Here is a 24,811-nt window from a genome sequence, read left to right on the forward strand (position 1 = left end):
TTAAAAGTTTTAAAGTTTTGCTTTTCCCATTTTGGTTTATAATCTACTTGATTTGATTTTTTGTTTGGTGTGAAGTAACTATTTAATTTTTCCTCATGTAGCTAATCATTTATTACACATTTCCTTTCTCCCCCCACTGATCTACAGTGTTACCTCTTACATATCAAGTTTACATATATGCACAAGTCTATTTCTGTGTTCCCTGTTCTGTTCTATCCATCAGTTGTTTATCATTGTACCAATACTGCACCTAAAGCTTTATAATAAAATTATCTAGTTAGGCAATACCCCTCTCCCTCATTCTTCTCCAAAATCGTCTTAGCCATTTTTGGCTCTCTGCCGTTCTTCACAGTTTTAGAATTAATTTGTCAAGCTCCACAGTTGGAGTTTTGATTGATAAACATCCCTATCTCTTATTTTCAAGGGAATTCTAGTGTTTCACCACTAGGTATGATGTTAAAGTAGTTTCCTACAATAGACAGTGTCATATAATGGTTAAAAATGTTAACAGTCCAGACTTTGTAGCCGGATTGTCTGAATTCAGTTCTTAGTATTACCACTTGCTTGCTGTGTGACCTTGGACAGATCACTTAGCTTCTCTGTGCCACAGTTTTTTCAGCTGTATAATGGTGATAGTAACAGTCTGTATACTTCATATGGTAGTTCTAAAGATTTAATGAGTTAGTATATGTAAAACACTTAAAACTGTGCCTGGCATATAGTATAAGTACTGTGAATTAGCTATTTTTATCATTACTATTATAAATCCTTGTTAGCTGAAAGTTTGTTTGTTTTGAAATCATGAAGAGGTATTGAATTCTTTAACTAATACCTGATAGTTTGTTAGGACATTAATTAACATGTGTTGAGCTTAACAGAGTGTCAGATTTATGCTCTGACTAGAATTTAATGAATATGGCTTTTTAAGCCTTGTCATAGTTAGTGGTAGTTCCCATTTAACTTTTTTTCTGGATTGCTTTTTAGAAGCCCTGTTGATGACTTTATGCTCCTAATCATCCAAACATATAAGCTTATTGCAGTCATTAAAGAATCTGTTACCTAATGCCAGGAAAATGTGTTTTTACACTTAGTGGAAGTAGATTACTTTGTCTGTATTTTGGTATTTTACTAACAGATTAGTGGTTCATTTATAATTGTAAGACAAGGTGAATAGTTACTAGATGAAGAAGCAGTTTTGGGGAGAATTTAGCAAGACAAGAAACTTTGTTTCGGGGTTCTCTTGAAAAATTTCACTAATGTGAAAAATCTGTGTATGAATAAATTTTATGGAGTTATTTGTACACAGCTGGAACTGAATTTATGGACTGCTTTTCTGACTTGCTAAAAAGCTAAAGATTGACAACCCCTTTCATACTGCATTATCCAGCTTGGCTTTTAACTCCAAGAGAACAGTGTTCACAAATTGATGCTCTGTTCCTTTGGGGTTGGTGTAGAAGCATTAAATTGTACTAAAATATTCATATGTGAGTGCATTTAGCTGAAAGCAATTGATGTTCTATTCCCAAGAGGACAAAGAGAAATGCTGTATGGACCTGTAGTCCAGAAAACACCCTAAGCATGCTTCTTAAAGGTAATTACATGGCCTGGATGATCGAAGCCCTTACAGTGAAGCTTAAAATGACAAAGGAGAAGTTGTAGAACTAATAAACTGTGATTTGGATGTATAAATAGTTTGGTTGTGCAGTAGTTAAAAACTTCTTTGCTAAAAGTTAGTTGTAATTGTATCTTTGGGTTCTAATTAAATCTTTGCTTTATTTACTTAGCTAATTTTTATTAGACTGATTTCTCTAAACATTTATTTCAGAGGACAAATATCAGCCAGGTTTTTTATCCATTACTACTTTATATATAAAGTTAAATTTTTTAAGTTTTGGAGAGACAATTGAATTTTTTAATGTATATATTAGAACTTTAAAAAAAGATTCCACTGATATAATTGACATGTAGGTGGTCAATCTCATTTAACAGCTGGCACGAAAATCAGTAAGAGTAGACAGCAAATCTTTGTTGTAGTTGTCGTGGTGTGGCAACTTGAATAAAACTATTCTAAATTTCTATTCTTATTCTAACTGTATTTTTGGTTCTTTCATATAAAAGCTAATTTTTTTCTCATGTGTAGTTTCTGATAAGATAAACATGCACATTCATGTCAGAGAACATAAGACACTGTACTAAAAGGAAATGTTTATTTAATGATGGTTGATCAGTTAGAGTATGTAATTCAATCCTTGTGCTTACTTTAGGGCCAAAGACATGAGTACTTGGATCTTGTATAAAACATTTTAATAACTTATTTTAATATAATTATATATTAATATTAACTAAACTTAGTCTGTAAAGGAATTTGGGAAATGGTATTTGGGGCAGGGGAATATCTTCCATTTCCTTAAAGTGAGATTACTTAGAAGGTCTCCAGTAAGGTTGGAAGAATAGTAAATTTATTATTGTGTTATAGGCACTTGCCTTTTCTACATTACTAGCTCTGCTCCAATTCTTATAACTTTAAAATGTGCTTCAAGGAGTCTTTGTGTAACTTGGGCTGAACTTCACAGAAAACTCTAGTTGCTTTTTAAAAAAACAAAACAAAACATTTTAGAACAGTTTTAGATTTACAGAAAAATTGCAAAAATAGTACAGATAATTCCCATCAATCTTTTACCTGGTTTCACCTATTGTTATTTTTTTAATGTTATGTTGAACTATTTACTTTTGATAGTTGTTGAAACCATAGGATTCTAGAATTAAGTGTTTTGAAGACGGATAATTATGTAAAGGATTCTGTCAAGGAAATTACTTTTTGATGATTTTATTGTGGTAAAATCTAATGAAATTTACCATTTTAACCATTTTTAAATGTACAATTCAGAGGCATTAATTACATTCAGAATGTTGTGCAACCATAACCACTGTCTGTCTATTCCCCAAAGTTTTCATGGCCCCAAACAGAAGCTCTATACCCATTAAGCAGTAGCTCCCCATTCCCTCCCACCCCAGTCCCTGGTAATGCCTAATCTACTTTATGTGTCTATGATTTTGCCTATGCTAGATATTTCATAAAAGTGGAATCATACAATATTTGTCCTTTTGTGACTGTCTTCTTTTAGCATGTTTTCAGATTTAATCCATGTAACGTGTGTCAGAACTTCATTCCTTTTTATGGCTGAAAAATATTTCAGTAATAGTCCATGAACATTTTTTTTTTTTTTGCGGTACGTGGGCCTCTCACTGTTGTGGCCTCTCCCGTTGCGGAGCACAGGCTCCGGACGTGCAGGCTCAGAATCCATGGCTCACGGGCCTAGCCGCTCTGCGGCATGTGAGATCTTCCCGGACTGGGGTACAAACCCGTGTCCCCTGCATCGGCAGGTGGACTCTCAACCACTGCGCCACCAGGGAAGCCCCCATGAACATTTTGTTTATCCATTTATCTGTTGATAGATACTTGCGTTGTTTTGTTTTCACCTTTTGGCTATTGTGAATAATGCTGCTATGAACATTCACATACAGATATCTGTTTGAGTCCCTGTTTTAAATTCTTTTGGGTGGTATACCTAGGTGTGGGATTGCTGGGTCACATGGTAATTCTCTGTTTAGCTTTTTGAAGAACCTCCAAACTGTGTTCCTCTGGTTACATTGTACCTTTCATAAGCTCCTTGGCACAGAAGTTATCTTAATAATTTTAGATTAAATAATCATCAAGAAAGGCTGTGCACAAACAATGGCCTTCTTAGTAATTTTGGGAAAGAGGTAGCTTGGTGAGTGAAAAGAATAGTACTTGGAAGTCAGGTTCAATTGCCAGCTTTGGTTTTTGGGGCCTCTGTTTTTTCATTGATTAAATAAAAAGATTATGCCTAAATTTGTAGAGGTTCCTTAGTACTCCAAAATTCTATATAGGTATATATAATTTAGCATGATCTAACTAACCATGTCAGTTAAAAAACCTTACTGATAAAAAATTTTATAGTCAAAATTTTTATTTGATCTGTTAAAATGCAAAGTTTGTAATAGACTGATTGTATATCTAAATATTTTGATGTCATACACCCAAATATTTCATTGTAATTTAATCATCTGAATAATTTTATATAATAATTTTATATAATATGCTTTGCTTTCTATCATTCTAGGTATACTTGAAGAATATCTCCCCACCGTAGAAAATCTGTGAATTGGTATAGAAACTAATTACATAAATGCTAAGCATTTAATTGCAAAATAGTTAAATATTAAAAATTTATTGTCAAAATATTCTCTTAAGAAAAATTAAAGGTTAAGAGGCTGCCTTTTACTAGGTGTATATAACTTTGAACAACTCAGCAGGCCTGCCTGAGCCTGTGCTTTCTGTTCTGTAAAATGAGAAGAATTTCCACCCCTTAGAGTTGTCATAGTTAAGTGAGTTAATGTATATAAAGTAGAATATGGTTACTGGCAATATTATAGACAATTCATGTAGTTGTGATGATTACTATGCCATCTTGAATCCTGATAAAACCTGAGTTAGTCCTAGTATAGGAGCATTGTCTGATGGATGGGACATACCTTCAGCTTCAAACCAAGAGTATGGGTAAAGTTCTCTATTCATGTAAAACTCAGTTTAGCCATAATCCTGCCTGAGAATTTCATAATATAGGCAGAGAGCTGTTTGAGAAAAGGGCCACAGATAGTTGTGCTTTGCGTTTTGGGGCCTCTTCCAAAAAGAGAAGAGACTTAAACACAATTTGGCAAACAGAGGAAATAGTTTGGCCTTTTAAATGAGCAACAGGATGAAATATAGCAATATTAATGCACAGGAGACTTGCCCTAATTAGAAAACATAATTCAGTTAATCTACTTCTCAAAGAGACGTTCATTATTTGTTATGATGAATTCCATTTAACTCCTAACCTGGCATTTGTCCTGTGTATGTGTTGTGTTTTAGCTGTAACAGTTGCTGTTTAAGTTTATGCCTCTGTAGTCTTCTGAGTAAACAAGGTTGAGAGAGCATGTGCCATTCTGTAAAACTTGTCCTGTCTGAGGTAGTCATAGGGATTGTTTTTGAGCACGTAACATTGGATTGCTGAACTCTAGTGAGAACTACTTATATGACGTCTTTAAAATTTCTTGTCTTTGAATAAATGTAGTTTTTTACATTCCTTCCCCAACTCTATTTAGAAAGGGAGACTTGGTAGGAAAGATATTTTAAACCTGATTTTTAAAGAGATGAAGTAATATTGGCCTGGTTTTTCTACTTGGAAAGCTCCAGATTTAACTACTCCTCTCATAGCCATATTTCATATAAACAAAAAAGTAAATGTTTAAATCTTTCCTTTCTACTTTGTTTAAAGTAAAGCAGATCTGAAGTTGCTGCAGCAGAATACTGTTCCAATTCTAGAAAAAAAGTGTAATTTCAACTTGATATATGTATTTTTTGTATGACCAATTTGACATGTCTTGGTACCTGTATGAAGATTGTGTTAGAATTTTGTAAAGAAACTCACCTCAACTTCCTAGGCCGGCCAGCACTGTCTAGAAAGTTGGGCAGAAATTCAAACTTTACAGCTAGTACTAAATGCAAAACAGAAACTAATAAATATCAATAAAAAGAAATTTCCTCAGTACATTATCCCAGAAGAATTGTATCAAGTTAAGTAACAACTTGCCTTGAGATAGTAATAGTTACTATTACAATAGTAAACTACTTAAGTAGTTTAAAGTGGAATTTATATGGTAGTTGGTTGTCTAATGCCTTCTAGTTTAAAGATTTAGTGATCATTCAGTAATAATAATAATAGCATTAATGTCTAATATCTTGAGCACATCACATGCATTCTGTTATTTAATAACCACAGCAATCCTTATTAGCTGCAGGTATTTATCTCCATTTTACACGAGGAGATTGAGCCTTTGAGAGGAGAGGTAACCTACCTGAGAACACAGATGTTAAGTGGAAGAACCAGGATCTGAACCCATCTGTCTCTGATCTTATTCTATTTGTTATGGTGATCTGTGAAGAGTCACCTTCAATGTTACTACTATGGCTTGCTGAAGGCTCAGATGATGGTTAGCATTTTTTTAGCGATACAGTATTTTTAAATTTAGATAGGTATGTTGTTTTTTTAGACATAAAGTTATTGCACAATTAATAGGCTACAGTAGAGTGTCAACATACTTTTATATACATTAGGAAACAAACTTCTTGTGACTCGCTTTATTGGGATACTCACTTTATTGCAGTAGTCTAGAACACACAAAATCTCCACAGTATGCCTGTACCCTTTTTTAAGAATTGTGAGCTTCTCAGGATAGATTTTTCAGGTTTTTCTAAAATTTTAAGAAAAAATATCTTACTAGAGAACAAAATTTGATAATTAGTTTCAGAGTATAAATTTACTGTTTTTAAACCAGTCATTTTCATCTGCTTTTGGTTTTCCTATGATGGTCTACTGTACCTGAAAATTGATGGATTTTTGTCATCTATTTGTGTCTCTATTGGCTGCTCCCTTGTTTAATTTTGCTGTCTCATGTCTCTTACACTCATCTTCAGCTTCGTCATTCTGCTGACTTTCCTTTTTGGTTCTTTCACAGAGTTTGAACAACCTATAAATGTTCTTGTTCTGAGATAATACAAGCAAAGCTGACACAAGAGACTAATGTCATTCTATCCTGAGGTCTACTATCAAACTATGCTCTACAGTACCTCTTAGAGCTTACAAGAAGGCTCTTGTTTAGCTTGTTTTTGTTTGTTTGCTTGTTTTTTTGTTTGTTTTTGATTTTTTTGTCTATGCCTCATGGCTTGTGGGATCTTAATTCCCTGACCAGTGATCAAACCCAGGCCCTCAGCAGTGGGCCCTGGACCTCCAGGGAATTCCCTTCTTTAGCTTGCTCTTAAATCATCTTGGATCTGTGCTGTCCAGCATGGTAACCACTAAGCTACATGTGGCTATTGGGCCCTTGAAATGTGGCTAGTCTTAATTGAGATTATATTATTAAAATTGGTTTCACCTATTTCATTTTACTTTATTTAATGAGGCTAATAGAAAATTTTAAATTATGTAGCTCACATCATATTGTATATCTCTTGGATTTAATAACGTTAGGCAAAAATCACAATGAGGAAATAAAATTTTCTCCTTAGCTTTTGCACCAGAATCCTCTAGAGAGCAGGACTCAGAAATAAATACCTCTTGGAATTCCAGATTTCCTGCACAAGGTTTGGGTAAAGCAGGAGAAAGATGTTAGCACATACTTTTTGAAGAAAGCAGCCCAAACCCAAATCATCCACCAGGGAATACTCTGACCATGTCGATTCCACAGGTTGGTTAGATTTCTGTAAAAGTGTTAAGATTTCATTCCGGTCTTTCTGTTTTCAGACATACAGATTTATCATCAGGCTAGGATCAATAAAACTTCTTCTAAAAGCTTATTTTATTTGAAGGACTAAGGGAACAGGAACAGATGGATATAAAAGTGGACTCCTGTTTGGCAGAGGATAGAAATGACTACAGAGGACTGTCATCCTGTGAACTGCTTCCTGCTTGTAAAGGCCTTTCCACTTCTCAGTGGCAGGAACAGAAAGTAAGGGGTTGCATAAGAGACCAGAGCTCTATCACACCATGATTTTTTCCTGTAATGAATTACAGATTTTTATTATCTTACCTTAACCTACATTGTTAGACTGTGAGCTTCACGAGAACACAGGACAAAGAATTAGTTGTCTTTATATTGCCTGTAACGTATAACTGTACCAACAACAGTAAAACCATGTTATGGCATCCTTAAGACAATGACAGTGTTTGTACCACAGGGGGTTCTTGCTGCCCTGCACTTCTACTAGTCCATACAACTCTTCTGTATGAATTAGGAAAAAAGTACCCCTTTATCAAGTTACTTTACTGCCATCTGTTGGAAAATTATTGTAATAAAATGCAGATCTTTAACGACTATGATATGAATGATACCTCCCTTCAGAGTTGTTCAGTATACAGCCTGCTCAGCTGTACATGGTAGCCCTGGGACCACCCCAGGAGTCCACTGGTCACCCAGTGGGCTGAGAAAATCAATGTTTGAGCAAATCTCAATTCGTGAGTGGCACACCAGTGTCTTGGGAAACCAGATACTTATGCTAAGAACTGAAGCCTTACAGTAACCCTATGAAGTGGGGATTCTTAGAATCCCAGTTTTTCAGATGAGCAAGCTGAGGCATAGAGAGGTTAAATAATTGGCCCACGGTCTCATGTCTGTTAGGTGGCTGAACTGGCATTTAAACGTAGCAGTGAGATTCCAGAGCCTAGATTCTAAACAACAATAATATGCTTCTCTTGCAAACCTCTGTTAACCACACTGGATGCAGAAGTTTCCAAGCCCCATTCTTGTTTTTATCTGAGCCCACTCTAGAGTAGTTTAGACATCTGCCCGTAAGTTCTTTGGATGAGTCTACAGCTGTAGTCTTTTTTAGGCTTTGGCAAAGGAAGAGAGATTTGTGTTTACTTTTGCCAGAATTTGTTTGTATTGAAGAAGGTGCTGTCCCTTCTTTATATTTCAGAATAACCTCTGGTTCTCTTACTGCTCTGTGGCTTTATTTCTCCCCACCAGTCTCTATCCTTGAATTGCAGGATGATCCACCCAGACTGCTACCAGCTGTGTAGTTTGTCCTAGTCTCTTCACTCTTCAAGATTTCCCTCCCTTTGTAAAGGCTACTAGGATTTTATCTCCAGGACTACCCCTCCTTCCTTTTGTGTCTGTTCCTTTCTTTAATCCCACCTCTTCTTGAACCCTTAATTGCTGTTCTCCCCTCCAACATCGCCTCTCATTTTCTCTCCAAATTATCTTACTACCTGATTTAGAAAGAAAGTGCCTCAGGGCAGGCATTGCCTTGTTATGTTGTGAAGCAGTGTCTAAAGTGCTCCATAAATTAGCATCTGTGGAGAGTTTTGTACATACTAATTATTATTATTGAAATACAGAAATGCTTTCTGAACCATGAGGAAGCATCCTATGACACTAGTCTAATTGCCTGTACATGTTTTTTAAAAAAGAAGAAAAAAGCCTCTCTTCTGCCTTAGAGAGCTATCAGATTTCAGAACAGCAGCCAAAATCTCAGGACTCGTTCAGGGCTGTTGTTTCAAAGCTTTTATATTTATTAAGAGAACCATGTTTGCAAGATAGTATAAAATAAGGTCCTGTTGGTCATGTGGACCTATTTGGGCAATTTATGCTGGTAAGAAAGGAGGGAATGACCCTGGAACCACTTGCCTTTGGTTTCCTTTGCCCCAGAATCTGTTATTTCCTTAGTGACATTTATGAATAAAGCCAACAGTATTCATTTCTCAGGGGGTTTAAAGTAAATTTCATTTATATCATATTTATGTTGATGTGTAGTGCCAGAGTGAATCAGCATTTTTTATTAGCATTTTATAATGCAAATGGAGCAGCTTTTAAAACTGGCTGAATTTTCTTTTTTTAAAAATAAATTTATTTATTTATTTTATTTTTGGCTGTGTTGGGTCTTCGTTTCTGTGCGAGGGCTTTCTCTAGTTGCAGTGAGCGGGGGCCACTCTTCATCACGGTGCATGGGCCTCTCGTTGCGGAGCACAGGCTCCAGACGCGCAGGCTCAGTAGTTGTGGCTCATGGGCCCAGTTGCTCTGCGGCATGTGGGATCTTCCCAGACCAGGGCTCGAACCCATGTCCCCTGCAGTGGCAGGCAGATTCTCAACCACTGCACCACCAGGGAAGCCCAGACTGGCTGAATTTTAATGAAGACATGTATGTCAGAAAGACTCATTTACAGAACTATTGATCCTTCCCAATACTTGCTTTGAGAATATACTTAAAAGAGTGGTTAGTGAGACAGTGTCTGTCTAAATATCTTACTTTAAAAATCTTTACATAAGAACTTTTTGGCCTGGTTTTCCTGAATGTAGGATTTAGTAAGTATATTTTGATTAATAACTTAATGAATGTTCTTTCTTGAAAGAAATGCTAGTCAGAATAAACTGAAATGATGCTAAAATTATCAATTGAAGTTACCTGTAAAATCTTCAATGGAAAATAGTGGTGCTTGTTTATTACTCATGTGAGTGTCCATGTCTGCTAAGACAGTATAATGACAGGGCCTTATTGTATTGTCCAGCTGTGTATGGTCATAATTGACACATTGGATTATGTTTAAGATAGAATCATGGAGCATGGGATTGCTTTTTATCCTCACCCATACACTTTACTTTCTGCAGTATACCCTCCACCCTAAGACACAGTCTGTTCAGGCCAAATTGCTCTTTCTTATCGTCAGGCTTTTGATGGTTAACTATAGAGCAAGTTGAATCAGAAAACAAGCCCAGCTCATTTTAGATTTTTAGATGATTAACTCACAATGGGGGCTAGGTTGCGTCCTTTCCGGGGTACACAGTGTATCTCACTGCTCTAGAAGCAATGGACACTTTATGCCTTTAAAGATGAGACCCAGAGATATGCTGTCAATGTGCTGTGTCGAGTTACAGGTTTCAAGCTGCACAAGAGCTGAGGATCATCTGTTTTACTGGGCCTCAGCTCTAGCTATACATTAGAGCATCGTGGGGAGCTTTTTAAGAAAGGTCCAATGCTGGAGAGCTTTTTTAAAAAGCTCCAATGCTCATAAATAAGATTATGAGCAGTACAGAAAACAAAGTGGGACCACCTGACACTGTCACTGACTTCGAAGTATCTGCCCTGTAATAAAACTGAGTGTGACAGAGCCACCTTCAGTGCCTTCCATGTTATTCATATTGAGGAGAAACTTTACTGTCATTTGTGACAAAACTGTAGTGTTATTTTGGTTACATGGTAGGTGCACCCCCTACCCAAGCCAGGACTTGTTAGTTCAGTTTATGTGTGGGAAAAGCTTTTCAGTTGAAGCTTTAATTATCCCTACTAGACAGAATAGAGCAGCTAAGCTCTTTTAATTAAGCACTTATTAAGTCAGTTTTCCATGATGATAGTGAATTTTACTTGTCAAACATGGATACTTTAAAATTTTTAGATAAAGGGACAGAGAGCAGCAGTAAGTCATCATTCCCTTTGTAATTAGTGGGGGCAGAGGGGTAGGAAGAGATGCAAATATCATCAACATTTACTTAGAAACTACAGTGCGGTGACCCATTTATTAGGCGTTAGAAATACAAAGGTTCATTCTATGCCTTTGAGAAATTTGTTATTTTTTAGTTAAGGAGATTGTGTGTGTGTGATGACTCTTGAGACTGATTTGTATTTTTGGTTTTTCTAAATATGAAGCTTAATAAATATACCCTAATTACCACTTCCACAAATATCCATGAGAAGGCAAACAATTAAGTCAAAATATATTTTAATATGTGTAAGTGTATGTGTCTATATGTTTATATACAATGTGTGTGTATTGTGAATGGTTACATACAGAGTGATGAGTTGAAGTGTGGTTATCCAAATGAGTAGCATAGACAAAAAAGTGCTACCTCACAGGAAGTTGTGAGATTAAGTGAAACAGTTGATGGAAAATGCTTAGCACAGTGGTTGACACATAGTTAATGCTCAATAACTCTCATTATCCATGTATTTATTATTATGCCACCACTACTATAGGAATTCAGAGGAAAATGAGGACTATGGGTTAGGGAGATCAGAGAAGGAGGAAAGCATAATTTAAGTAATACATATTGCATCTATTCTATTTAAAATACTTTTGGTGTAAGACTCGAGTTGCTAATTAGCAAATACTTTGGAAGGTATAATATATAAATACATACTAATGATATGGTCTCTTTTGTTTCAGGAACTTTATATTGCTGTAGGAATATCTGGAGCCATCCAACATTTAGCTGGGATGAAAGACAGCAAGGTAACTACACAACAATAAAGATGCTAAGAGGAAAAGTTTGCATATTTTAAAACTAGGGTTTGACTGGTATGTTTCTATGTAGTTATAGTGTGTATAGTGGAACCATTCACATGAACACAAATCTAGGAACTGAAAGATAAATAAGCTACTGTACCCTGCCTGAAGATGTACCATTGGTAGGAGAGGCAGTGCTATGTCATGGAAAGAGGTGTGAACCTGAATCCCAGCTCCACTGCCAACTTACCACGTGACATGTCCTATTGGTACCTCAGTTCTGTGTCTGCCAAATGCAGGTGTTGGGTGATGATCTCTAAGATCCCTTTCAGCTCTGACAATCTATGGATAGAAAATGTGCGGTGAAAACAACTAGATGAGGTTCTGACTTATCTAGTTTATGAGGTTCTGATGCCTGATTCTCTCTCTGCTTCACCCTAGTCCCCTAATGGTTCCACCCTCATACCTCAGCAAGGCCCCTCTTCTTGGGTTGTTACTAAATTGCGACTGACATGTTTTGGATTGGAGTGTCTCAAAACCTCAGTAATTGTCAGAAATACAGTGTATAGAGGAAACACTTGATTTTAACTTGCTACTTGGACTCTATGTGTGATGACTCTGTGAACATATATTTCAGAATATGACACATTAATTCATGCATAACAATGCACAGTTGGAATTATGAACTTAGTCTTTCATGAAGTCAGAGATGCCTCTGACACTCCTGCTTTTATCCATTCAGATGGAAGTTTGATATAAAAGGTAATAAAACTTTTAATAGGTTTAACTTCTAACTTGAAAAGATGCATGCACTACCTCCTTGTAACCTCTAAATGAATTGGCCCCAAATCAGTCAGATTTCACAGTTGGATGGCAGGTTTCTTTACTGAGCTCTGAAAACAGCAGTGCCAATGGGGAAAATGTTATTGCTGCATTAGAGGAAAAAACCACTCCAACACCAGCAACCTTAAAAAAATATTTTTAGCTGGGCCAGTTCAGACATATCTAGAATTCTGCTTCTCTAAAATAAAAGACTCTACCTGCCTAGACGATCTTGGTGAAAGTTCTCATTACATGCCAACAGGGCTGGATTGGGAGAACTGGACTAGATAGTCAAAGCAAAAAGAATAATTGAAGCAAGGAGACCAGTGTTGGGGAACAATCCATAAGAATAAACTTGAGCCAAGAATTTGTCTCTCCATGCCATCAACAAATATTTATTAAACATGTGTACTTTGTACTAGATGCTGGAGATGCTCAAATGAAAAAGACATCGTCCCTGCCATCACTGTCTTGTGTGGGAGACACAGCAGTCTTAGCTTGTAATTTTGGTTAAGCTCTAAAATGGAATATTAAGTGATTGGTTTAAATCTGATAGTTGCATTGCATATAACCTGTAGTTTTAGTTAGCATTGTGGTCTAGTTGAAAGAATATGAAATTTGATGGAACTGTATACATATTAATATGGTTGAATACAGTCTGTGCTTTAAAAGGTCTGTAAGGAAGAAGAACATGCATTTATAGGGACATATTAAAAGAGCTCTAAGGTGCAAGTAAGATTTTATCATAGTTATTTGCAGTTGATAATTCAGGAATATTCTTTTAGTAATCTGAAAAACTGTGAACAGCCCAAATCTTTTTTCTTAAATACTATAGTGGTTCCTTTTCCACAGTTACGTGCTCTTTCTTTAAAAATAACTTTTATATAGTGGGATGAAAAAGCTTTCAGATGATTGAACTGTCAGACGTTTGACTAGGTGGCCTCCAGGAAAATCATTAACCATCGTTAATTTAATAAATCTCTGCTAGTAGCTGTGAAGCAGGCTACATATTGCCAGAAGAGAAACACCTCGATGCAAATCAATGCCTGTGATTCAAAATGTTTGTCCTTGTGACTTTGGATTTGAGGCTCATATTGAAACCCTCGTTTATCGTCTCTGACCATACTTTAATATATATGGCATGTTTCTCTGGATCAACTAGTTACCTGGACTACAGTGTGTGCCAGTTTCAGATATTCTGGAATATTCCGCCTCAGGACCCCTCTAGGGGAGTTACACATAATGTCATGTAGCCTATATTTTAAGTCAGACTATATCAAAATACTTTAAAAAGGTGTTCCAGCTGTTTTCATGAGATGGTGTAATAGTCAGGGAAGTACTTAATTTTTCTTCTAGAGATTCACATTATTATGATCTTTTTATTAAAATAACAGCATGTTAGAGTCAAAACTCTAATTTTACTTTAATTGCAATGGTGTTAGAAGCATCTGTGGGGAATACCAAACTATTTGTAACTTACAAATAAGTCTGTTGTTAATCGAATAATTGTTTAAACATGACACCTTTTTTAGTGACTATTTCTCCTTAATCTGTTACTGAACTGTCATTATAACCTTCTACACTTAAAAATTTTATAGGGGATAAGAAGAACTTGTGGTAGTTTTTGTAGGAGATGTCATAATTTACTTCCTTTATTACATTTATTTATATTTGCTGCATACATAAAGACTTAAACTTTTTTGTTTTAAAGTTCATCTTAACAGGCTGACTAGATAGTTAAATTTTGTATTCTCACATAGACCCAGAATAGTAATTTTAAAATATTAAATTGAATGCAGTACATGGAGGATAAATAGTGAGCTACAAAGCCTATTAGGATTAGGAGATGGATTAGGAATTAGGATATGGATTTGTTACTTGTTTAAAGTTGAAATCTAACATTTATAGTCACAAGTTTAAATATATATACTTGTTAATAGGAGATAGAAAATACTAATCATTTTATAAGTGAAATAAGCTGAGGATTGACTCTAATATGTATCTCATGATGATTTTATAAAGTAGACTTCTGTCTTATTGAATAAAGCACTCCAAATATAAAATAAGTTAATTAATTTTTCATCCATGGTTTTCATTCAGTATATCTAAAATTTTTCGATGAACTGCCAAACTTTCCAGTTATATTTGGTTTGTTTGGTTTAACTCAGATTATTGAGGTATAATTTATATACAGAAAATTCAAAGTTTTTAGTACACTGCACTTAATATTTTTTGCATGGTAAAATACACAAAAAATTTACCATCTTAACCATTTTTAAGTATAAAATTAGATGTGTACCCACTGTCAGTGGTATTAAATACATTTATAATGTTGTGCACCCATCACCACTATCCAACTCCAGAACTCTTTTCGTCTTGTAAAACTGAAACTCCATACCCATTAAACAGTAATGTCCCAGTCTCCCCCCACACTCTCCAGATCCTGGCGACCACAGTTCTATTTTTTTTGTCTCCATGATTTTGACTATTCTAAGTACATCTTTTAAGTAGAATCATCATTTGGTATTTCTCTTTCTCTGACTGGCTTATTTCACTTAGCATAATGTCCTCAAGGTTAATCCATGCAGCATGTGTCAGAATTTCCTTCATTTTTAGGCTAATAATATTCCATTGTATGTATGCACCACATTTTGGTTATCCATTCGTCCATCTATGGATACTCGGGTTGCTTCCAAGTTTTAGCCTTTGTGAGTAAGGGTGCTATGAACATGGGTGTACAAATATGTTTTCAAAGCCCTGTTTTTAATTCTTTTGGGTATGCATCCAGAAGTGGAATTGCTGGATCATATGGTAATTCTATTTTTAATTTTTTGAGGAACCACCATAATGTTTTCCACAGCAACTGTACCATTTTACATTCCCACCAACAATGCACACGGGTTCCAATTTTTCCACACCCTTGTCAGCATTTGTCTGTTTTTTTGATAGTAGCCATCGTGATGGATCTGAGGTAGTATCTTATTGTAGTTTTGACTTGCATTTCCCTAATGATCAGTGATGTTGAGCATTTTTTCATGTGCTTATTGGCCATTTGTATATCTTCTTTAGAGAAGTGGCTATGGAAGTCATTCACCCAATTTTTGAATCGGGTAGTTTGGTTTTTTTGTTGTTGAGTTTAGTAGGTTTTTGAATATATTCTGTATATTAATCCTTTATCATGGGACTTCCTTGGTGACGCAGTGGTTAAGCATCTGCCTGCCAATGCAGGGGACACGGGTTCGAGCCCTGGTCCAGGAAGCTCCCACAGGCCACAGAGCAACTAAGCCCGTGTGCCACAACTACTGAGCCTGCGCTCTAGAGCCCGTGAGCCACAACTACTGAAGCCTGTGCGCCTAGAGCCCATGCTCTGCAACAAGAGAGGCCACTGCAATGAGAAGCCCGTGCTCCACAGCGAAGAGTAGCCCCTGCTCACCACAACTAGAGAAAGCCCACATGCAGCAATGAAGACCCAACACAGCCAAAAACAAATTAATTAATTAATTTTAAAAAATCCGTTATCAGATATATTATTTGAAATATTTTCTCCCATTTTCTGGGTTACCTTTTTACTCTGTTGATAGTGCCTTTGGATCCACAAAATTTTTAAATTTCCATGAAGTTCAATTTGTCTGTTTTTTCATTGCGTATACCTTTGATGTCATATCCAAGAAATCATTGCCAAAACCAACATCATTCAGCTTTTGCCCTGTTTTTCATCTTAGAGTTTTGTGGTTTTAGGTCTAGTGTTTAAATCTTTGATCTGCTTTGAGTTAGTTTTTGTATATAGTGTTAGGTAAGGGGCAAACTTCATTTATTTGTATGTGGATATCCAGTTTTCCCAACACCATTTTTGAAAAGGCTATCCTTTCCCCATTGAATGATCTTGACACCCTTGTCAAAAATCATTTGACCATATATGTGAGGGTTTATTCCTGGGCTCCCTCTTCTATTTCATTGGCCCTATTTAGGGTCCCTTGAGAGTCCATATGAATTTTAGGATGAGTTTTTCAATTTCTGCAAAAGTCACTGGAGGGACAGTTTTGATGGATAGAGGGTTATTGGTCGACAGTTTTTTTCTTTTAGCACTTTGAATATATCAGCTCACTACCTTCTGGCCTCCAAAGTTTGTGATGGAAAATCTGCTGATAGTCTTATTGAGGATTGCTTGTGTGTAGCAAAACAATTCTCTCTTTCTGATTTCAAGATTCTCTTTTTATCTTCAGCTTTTGAAAGTGTGATTTTGTGTCTTGGTGTGGATCTCTGAATTCATCTTACTTGAAGTTTTTTGAGTTTCTTGGCTGTTTCTATTCATATCTCTAATCAAATTATTTCTTTAAATATTCAGCCATTATTTCTTTAAATATTCTCTCTGCCCTCTTCTCTCTCTTCTCTTTCTGGGACTCCCACCGTAGGTATTTTGGTCCTCTTAACGGTGGTCCACAGGTGCCTTAGGCTCTGTTCACTTTTCTTAAATCTTTTTTCTTTCTGTTCTTCAAGCTTGTTAATTTCCATCATCCTGTCTTCAAATTTGCTGATTCATTCTCCTGCATGCTCAAGTCTGCCTTTGGATCCCTCTAGTGAATTTTTCATTTCAGTTTTTGTACTTTTCAGTTCCAGAATGTCTTCTTGGTTTCTTTTTGGGTTTTCTCTTTATCACTATTTCCATTTTGTTCACACATTGTTTTCTTGACCTTCTCCTCATCTTCCTTTAGTTCTTTTAGCATCTGTAAGATGACTGTTTTAAAGTCTTCGTCTAGTAGATCTGCCATCAGGTCTTTTTCAGGAACAGTTTCTGTTGATTTTTTTTTTTCCTTTGAATAGGCCATACTTTTTTGTTTCTTTGTATGCCTTGTGATTTTTTTTGTTGAAAACTGGACGCTTGAATCTAATAATGTGGTATCTCTGGAAATCAGGTTCTCCTTTTTCCCCAGGTTTGCTGGGTTTTTGGTTATTGTTTTTGCTTATTATTGTTCTTGTTTTTTTGACTGTTGTAGGCTGTCTCTGTGCCACGTATTTACCTGAGGTATAATACTGTCTTCTTGGGTCTTTTCAGAGCCTGTGCCTTTCCCTGGGCATGTGTGGTCACTTTGTAGTTTTCTCTTGATATGTATTTGCTTTTCAATGTCCTAGGCTTTAATGTCTGGCTCCCAAAAGGGGAAAAAGAAAAATGAAGAGCACTGATCCTTTAAATCTCCTGGAAATAACTTTGACGGGAGGGGGAAGGCATGAACAATGATGGTTAAGGTACAACAGCAGTAGCCACTGTCCTCTTTGCACCTTTGTGATCAGAAGCAGCATTCCATGATCAAAGCACAGATCCTCAATATTTGGAGAACAGCGTCCTTTTTGCCCACTCTGGCTCCTGTAAGCTGTGTGAAAGCTGCCCCAGGAACATGTGCACAGCTACCTGCCACTAGGGCTGGGAGTTGGGGGGTGGGTAGCAACTATTTTGCTAAGAGCTACAGTTTACCATGCAAGTCTTCCCCTGGAAGTTGCAAACCTTTAATAGATTCCAAAGTTCCAAAATGGTTACATTAGAAAGATTCTGCCAGTTCAGTTGTAGTGTACGTGAGGAGACAGATTCCCAGTGCTTCCTAGTTGGCTGTCTTCCCAGAATCCTCTCCTCTGATTTGTTACTTACCTAAAACATTTATTTTTATAAGTAAAAAAATAACTTTAAAAAATAATAATTTAAAACCTTTTTAATACTGCAGTGGGCTAGTGGTGGGGGTGGGAGATAATCTTGTTATGTTCCAATCCAGAAATTTCTAAACTTACAATATTGGCATACATTAATCAAACTAATCTTATATGGTAGACATTTTTAAGAATACAAATTTGTTAGGGAAGTTAGAATAGAACCATCAATCTGTGTGGTATGTTTTCTTATAAAGGCCAAACTCTTTCTTTTTGTTTCACAGACAATTGTGGCTATTAACAAAGACCCAGAAGCTCCAATTTTTCAAGTGGCAGATTATGGAATAGTTGCAGATTTATTTAAGGTAAGTTGGCCTTGAGAGTGATGGCTGTTATCTAGGTTGTCATCCAACAACCTCCAGGAGTTGGTCAGGAAGGAAGCTATTATAGGAAAACATTGTGTTTGTGTATCTGTGTCTGTCTGTGTATGTATATGTTAATATACGCAGTTTTGAACTACTTAAAGTGAAGAGTTGTTCTGCTTAATATATGATGTTTATATAGAGCATTATAACTTTCCCTTTAAGAAGTCCATATTGTCTTTCAAATATCCACATGGCTCTTGGCATCTCATATGCCAAGTTAGTATACAGTGTGAAATGACTCAAGTAATTATAACCTAGAACCATATTTGGCAGGTACCTTAAAGAAATTCACATCATAACCCCTCATTCAGAGATTTACTAGTGATGCTATAGCTTTTCATGGGATGAGTGGGCACTCAAGTCCACTTTATCTACTCAGCAAGTATGCTCTGCTTGCTGTGTTTGAGAGTCACAGGCCTTCCTAACAGTGACAGCTGTAGAGAAGGACACTTATTTCCCACTCCTCGCACTCTTCGTTTTTTTGAGTGTTCCTTCTACCCTGCTACCACCCCTGTATTTGCCCTCTCCGTGAGAGAATTACTTTAGTGATATTGTTGAGCACCTGATATTCATTTGGCCACATTTAAAGGTCATAGCTTATGCATGGTCTGGCCTCTTTTTGTCCCTCAGGGCCTGTCTACTGGCTTCCAGGTCACCTTGTGCAGAAATCACTCATGCAGGAATTGAGGCTCTGAAAGTAGCATCCAACCCTGGGTTTACTGGAGTGAGGAACCCCTCACATAGAAGTATAATGAGCTACTGTGGGCCTTAATGGAGAGGCTGCAACCTGAGAACAGAGCCAGGGGTGGTCTCCCCAGCAAGAGGATTGGCCCATTACCATGGCTTCTCCAGCACTGTTTATGATCCAGATGAACTAATGAGTACACTTAGAGAGCACATCTGTATTTTGAAGTGTGTGTTCATGCTCAGTGAAAGATGGGCCCTTCAAATGCTCAGAATTATTCAGTAATGGTCCAGACTTCATGGAGAGACTATAATTGGGGCTATTGTCCTGGGTCAGCATAGGGCAGCTTTCCCCATGGAACCTCCCCCCTCCCAAAAGAGCCTGTATATTGCATGGGAAAAATACACCCCCTCTTCTGTGATCCTGGGGTTCTGTATCTGAAATTTAGGGTTTAGGTAGGTTAGCTGCTCCTGTGACCTGGCCCAACTATGTAAGAACAAACAGTAGTGGCAGTCATTTGACCAAGATATCCCAGTGGGAGGAAAAGTTAGTATGAAAAAGATAAATGTTTTTGTATTTCTGTATAATAATACCTTTGTTCAAGTAGAAAGCATTTAGTTCCAGTGAGATACAGATAAAGGGATAAAGACCTTTTAATTTAAAAATGAAAGCAAACACTTTCTGAACCTTAACCATGTATCATGTTGATATGTTTTCAGACAGGCATCTACTGTAGTTACCTTTTATTTTTCCTCGAGAATATTTGAGTAAATCTATAAGTAATTTTGTTTATTTTAAGTTATGTTATTCTGTCTGCTTATGTACTATGTATTGCTACTTACATGCGGGGCTTACTGGATAAAAGAATGAAGTGTTAGACAGTCAGAAATTTGTGATGTTCATACTGTGTGGGACACCATTGCATCTATCATTGCTACAAAGATGCTCCTGCCTCAAGGCAGGATATCATTGCTATCTTTGTAGCAATGGTAGATGCAGTGGTGTCCCACACATTGTGCATTAACATGAGAGAGTGTATGTATCTGTATTGTATGTGTGTGTGTGTGTTTGTGCGCATGCACGTGATCAAAGAGATATCTCATTCAGAGTCCTAGGACAGTAAAAGTGGAAAGGGACCTCAAAGATCATCCAGTCAGCTGATTTCCAACCTGAGATTCTCAAGCTATTTTTGGTGTTTTAAGAAGCGCACTTTTAAAAATTTTTTGAAAAATTTTTTTATTGAGATAACATAGTTTTATAACATTATATAAGTTTCAGTAATTATATAAGTTTATATAAGTTTCATATTTCTACTTCTGTATACCCTACAGCATGCTGACCACCAAAAATTTAGTTTCCACCTATCACCATACCGTTGATCCCCTTTACTCATTGCACCCTCCCCCAAGCCCCTTCCCCTCTGGTAACCACTATTCTGTTCTCTGATTCTATGTGTTTGTTTTTATTTGGTGTGTTCATTTACTTTGTTTTGGTGGGGGGGGGGTATATTCCACATGAGTGAAATTGTCTTTCTCCTTCTGATTTATTTCCTTAGCATAATACCATCAAGGTCCATCCATGTTGTCATAAATGGCAAGATTTCATCCTTTTTATGGATGAATAGTATCCCATTGTATATGTATACATCACATCTTCTTTATCCATTCACTGTTTGATGGCCACTTAGGTTGTTTCCCTATCTTGGCTATTGTAAATATACTGCAGTGAACTCAGGAGTCCCCATATATCTTTTCTTCTTTTAAAATTTTTAAAAACTTTTTGTTTTATATTGGAGTATAGCCGATTAACAATGTTGTGATAGTTTCAGGTGCACAGCAAAGCAACTCAGCCATACATATACATGTATCCATTCTCCCCCAAAGTTCCCTCCCATCCAGGCTGCCACATAACATTGAGCAGAGTTCCCTGTGCAATGCAGTAGGTCCTTGTATATGGGTCATTTTAAATACCGGTATATCTTTTCAAGTTAGTGTTTTTGTATTCTTCGGATAAATACCCAGGAGTGGGATAGCTGGTTCATGTGGTAGTTCTATTCTTAATTTTGGGGGGAATCTCCATGCTTTTTTCCATAGTGGCTGCACCAATTTACATTCCCACCAGCAGTGCAGGAGGGTTCCCTTTTCTCCACTTCCTCAGCAACACTTGTTATTTCTTGCCTTTTTGATAATAGTCATTCTAACAGAAATGAGGTTTTGATTTGCAAGTTCCTAATAATTAGTGATGTTGAACATCTTTTCATGTGCCTGTTGGCCATCCATATGTCTTCTTTGGAAAAATGTCTATTCAGCTCCTCTGCCCATTCTTTAATGAGGGTGTTTGTTTTGTTGTTGTTGAGGTGTATGAGCGCTTTACATATTTTGGATATTAACCCCTTATCGGATATATGATTTGCAGATATCTTCTCTTGTTTCATAGGTTGTCTTTCCATTTTATCAATGATTTCCTTTGTCATGCAGAAGCTTTTTAGTTTGCCATTTGTTTATTTTTTGCTTTTGTTTGCCTTGCCTGAGGAGACATATCTGGAAAGATGTTGCTAAGACTAATATCAAAGAGCATACTGCGTATGTTTTCTTCTAGGAGTACTACTACGGTTTCAGGTCTTACATTCAAGTCTTTGATCCATTTTGAATTGATTTTGTGTGGGGCATGGTCTATTTTCATTTTTTTGCCTGTGGCTGTCCAGTTTTCCCAGCACCATTTATTGAAGAGACTATTCTTTCTCCATTGTATGTTCTTTGTTCCTTCATTATAAATTAATTTTCTATATATGTGTGGGTTTATTTCTGGGCTCTCTATTCTCTTCCACTGATCTGTGTATCTGTTTTTGTGCCAATACCATGCTGTTTTGATTACTATGGCTTTGTTATATAGTTTGAAATCAGAACATGGGATACCTCCAGCTTTGTTCTTTTTCCTCAGGATTGCTTTTGTTTTGGGGGGGCTTTTATGTTCCATGTAAACTTTAGAATTTTTTGTTCTATTTCTGTGAAAAATGTCCTTGGGATTTTGATAGGGATTGCATTGAATCTGTAGATTGCTTTGGGCAGTATCAACATTTTAACAGTGTTAATTCTTCCAGTCTCTGAGCATGGAATATCTTTTCATTTATTTATGTCTTCTTCAGTTTCTTTCAACAATGTCTTACAGTTTTCATTGTACAGGTATTTCACTTCCTTGGTTAAATATATTACTGGGTATTTTATACTTTTTGTTGTGATTGTAAACAGGATTGTTGTCTTAATTTCTCTCTGCTAGTTCATTGGCAGTATGTAGAAACGCAGCAGATTTTTGTGTGTTGATTTTGTACCCTGAAGCTTTGCTGTATTCATTTATTACTTCTAATAGTTTTTTGGTGGAATCTTTAGGGTTTTCTATATATCAAATTATGTCATCCACAAATAGTGACATTTTTACTCCTTCCTTTCCAATTTGGATGCCTTTTATTTCTTTTTCTTGCCTAAATGCTCTGGCTAGGACTTCCAGTACTATGTTGAATAAGAGTGGTGAGAGTGGGCATCCTTGTCTTGTTCCTGATTTTAGAGGGATAACTTGGTTTTTCACCACTGAGTGTGATGTTAGTGGGTTTGATACATATGACCTTTACTATGTTGAAGTACATTCTTTCTGCACCCACTTTATTGAGAGATTTTACCATAAATGGATGTTGAATCTTGTCAAGTGCTTTTTCTGCATCTGTTGAGATGATCATATGGTTTTTGTCCCTCATTTTGTTAATGTTGTGTGTCACGTTAATGGATTTGCAGATGTTGAACCATCCTTGCATTCCTGGAATAAATCTCACTTGATCATGGTGTGTTATCCTTCTAATGTATTGTTGTATTTGGTTTGCTAATACTTTGTTGAGGATTTTTTCATCTATATTCATCAGAGAGATTGGTCTGTAATTTTCTTTTTTTATGTTTTCTGTGTCTGGGTTTGGTATCAGGATGATGTTGGCCTCATAAAATGAGTTAGGAAACGTTCCCTCTTCAGTTTTTTGGAATAGTTTGAGAAGGGTGGGTGTTAAATCTTCTTTGAATATTTAGTAGAATTCACCTGTGAGGCCATCTGGTTCTGAACTTTTGTTTTCTGGGGAGCTTTTTATTACTGTTTCAGTCTCTGTACTAGGGACTGGTCTATTCACATTCTCTATTTTTCATGATTTAGTCTTGAAAAGTAGTATGATTCTAAGAATTTGTCCATTTCTTCTAGACTGTCCAGTTTGTTAGCATATGTTCATAATACTCTCTTATAATCCTTCGCATTTCTGTGGTACCCATTGTTATTTCTCCTCTTTTGTTGATTTTATTTATCAGAGCCTTCTTTTTTCTTGGTGAGTCTAGCTAATAGTTTGTCAATTTTGTTTATCTTTTCAAAGAATCAGCTCTTAGTTTCACTGATCTTCTCTATCATATTTTAGTCTCTATTTCATTTATTTCTGCTCTGATCTTTATTATTTCCTTCCTTCTACTGACTTTGGGCTTTGTTTGTTCTTTTTCTGGTTCCTTTAGGTGTGAGGGTAGATTGTTTATTTGAGATTTTTCTTGTTTCTTGAAGTAGGCCTGTGTTGCTATAAGCTTCCCTCTCAGTACTGCTTTTGCTCCATCCCATAGATTTGGGTATGTCATATTTTCATTTTCTTTTGTGTTCAGGTAATTTTTTATTTCTCCTTTGATTTCCTCATTGGCCCAACAGTTGTTCAGTAGCATGTTGTTCATTCTCCACATTTTTATGATATTTTTCTATCTTTCTTCTTGTAGTTGATTTCTAGATTCATACCATTATGATCAGAAAAGATGCTTGATATGATTTCAGTCTTCTTAAATGTATTGAGAGTTGTTTTGTGTTCCAACATATGGCCTATCCTTGAGAAAACTCCATGTGCACTTGAGAAGAATGTGTATTCTGCTGCATTTGGATGGCCTGTTCTGTACAAATCTATCAAATCAGATCTGACGTTTCATTTAAGGCTGCTCTTTCCTTATTGACTTTCTGTCTGAATTATCTATTGGTTGATGTAAGTAGGATCTCCTACTATTACTGTGTTGCTGTCAATTTCTCCCTGTAGGTCTGTTAATAGTTGTTTTATATATTTTGGTGTTCCTCTGTTAGGTGCATATATGTTAATAAGTTGTGTCTTCTTATGAGCTGTCCCCTTTTTCATTATACATTGTCCAATTTGTCTCTTGTTAATTTTTTTATCTTGAAGTCTTTTTGTCTGATATGAGTGTAGCTACACTTTCTTTTGGCTGCCATTTGCTTGGAGTATCATCTTCCATCCCTTAAGAAGTCCACATTTGACTATAGGGAGACTATTTGGAGTAAGACATAATTTTTATTTGCCTTTAGCTAGAATTACGGTAGTGTCTATCTCATGCGGC

General features: G+C 36.3%; 1 protein-coding gene across 1 annotated transcript in view; it reads left to right on the plus strand.

Annotated features, from left to right (window-relative positions):
- The window catches only part of ETFA (electron transfer flavoprotein subunit alpha), an 85,624-nt gene that overhangs the window by 55,490 nt on the left and 5,323 nt on the right, over positions 1-24,811 (plus strand). Inside the window, exons 10-11 of the mRNA XM_019950292.2 lie at positions 11,781-11,846; positions 18,584-18,664. Of these exons, the coding sequence (XP_019805851.1) occupies positions 11,781-11,846; positions 18,584-18,664 (147 nt within the window). The remainder of the gene's footprint in view (positions 1-11,780; positions 11,847-18,583; positions 18,665-24,811) is intronic.

This window comes from Tursiops truncatus, chromosome 2 (assembly GCF_011762595.2).
Source record: "Tursiops truncatus isolate mTurTru1 chromosome 2, mTurTru1.mat.Y, whole genome shotgun sequence".
Taxonomy (NCBI): domain Eukaryota; kingdom Metazoa; phylum Chordata; class Mammalia; order Artiodactyla; family Delphinidae; genus Tursiops; species Tursiops truncatus.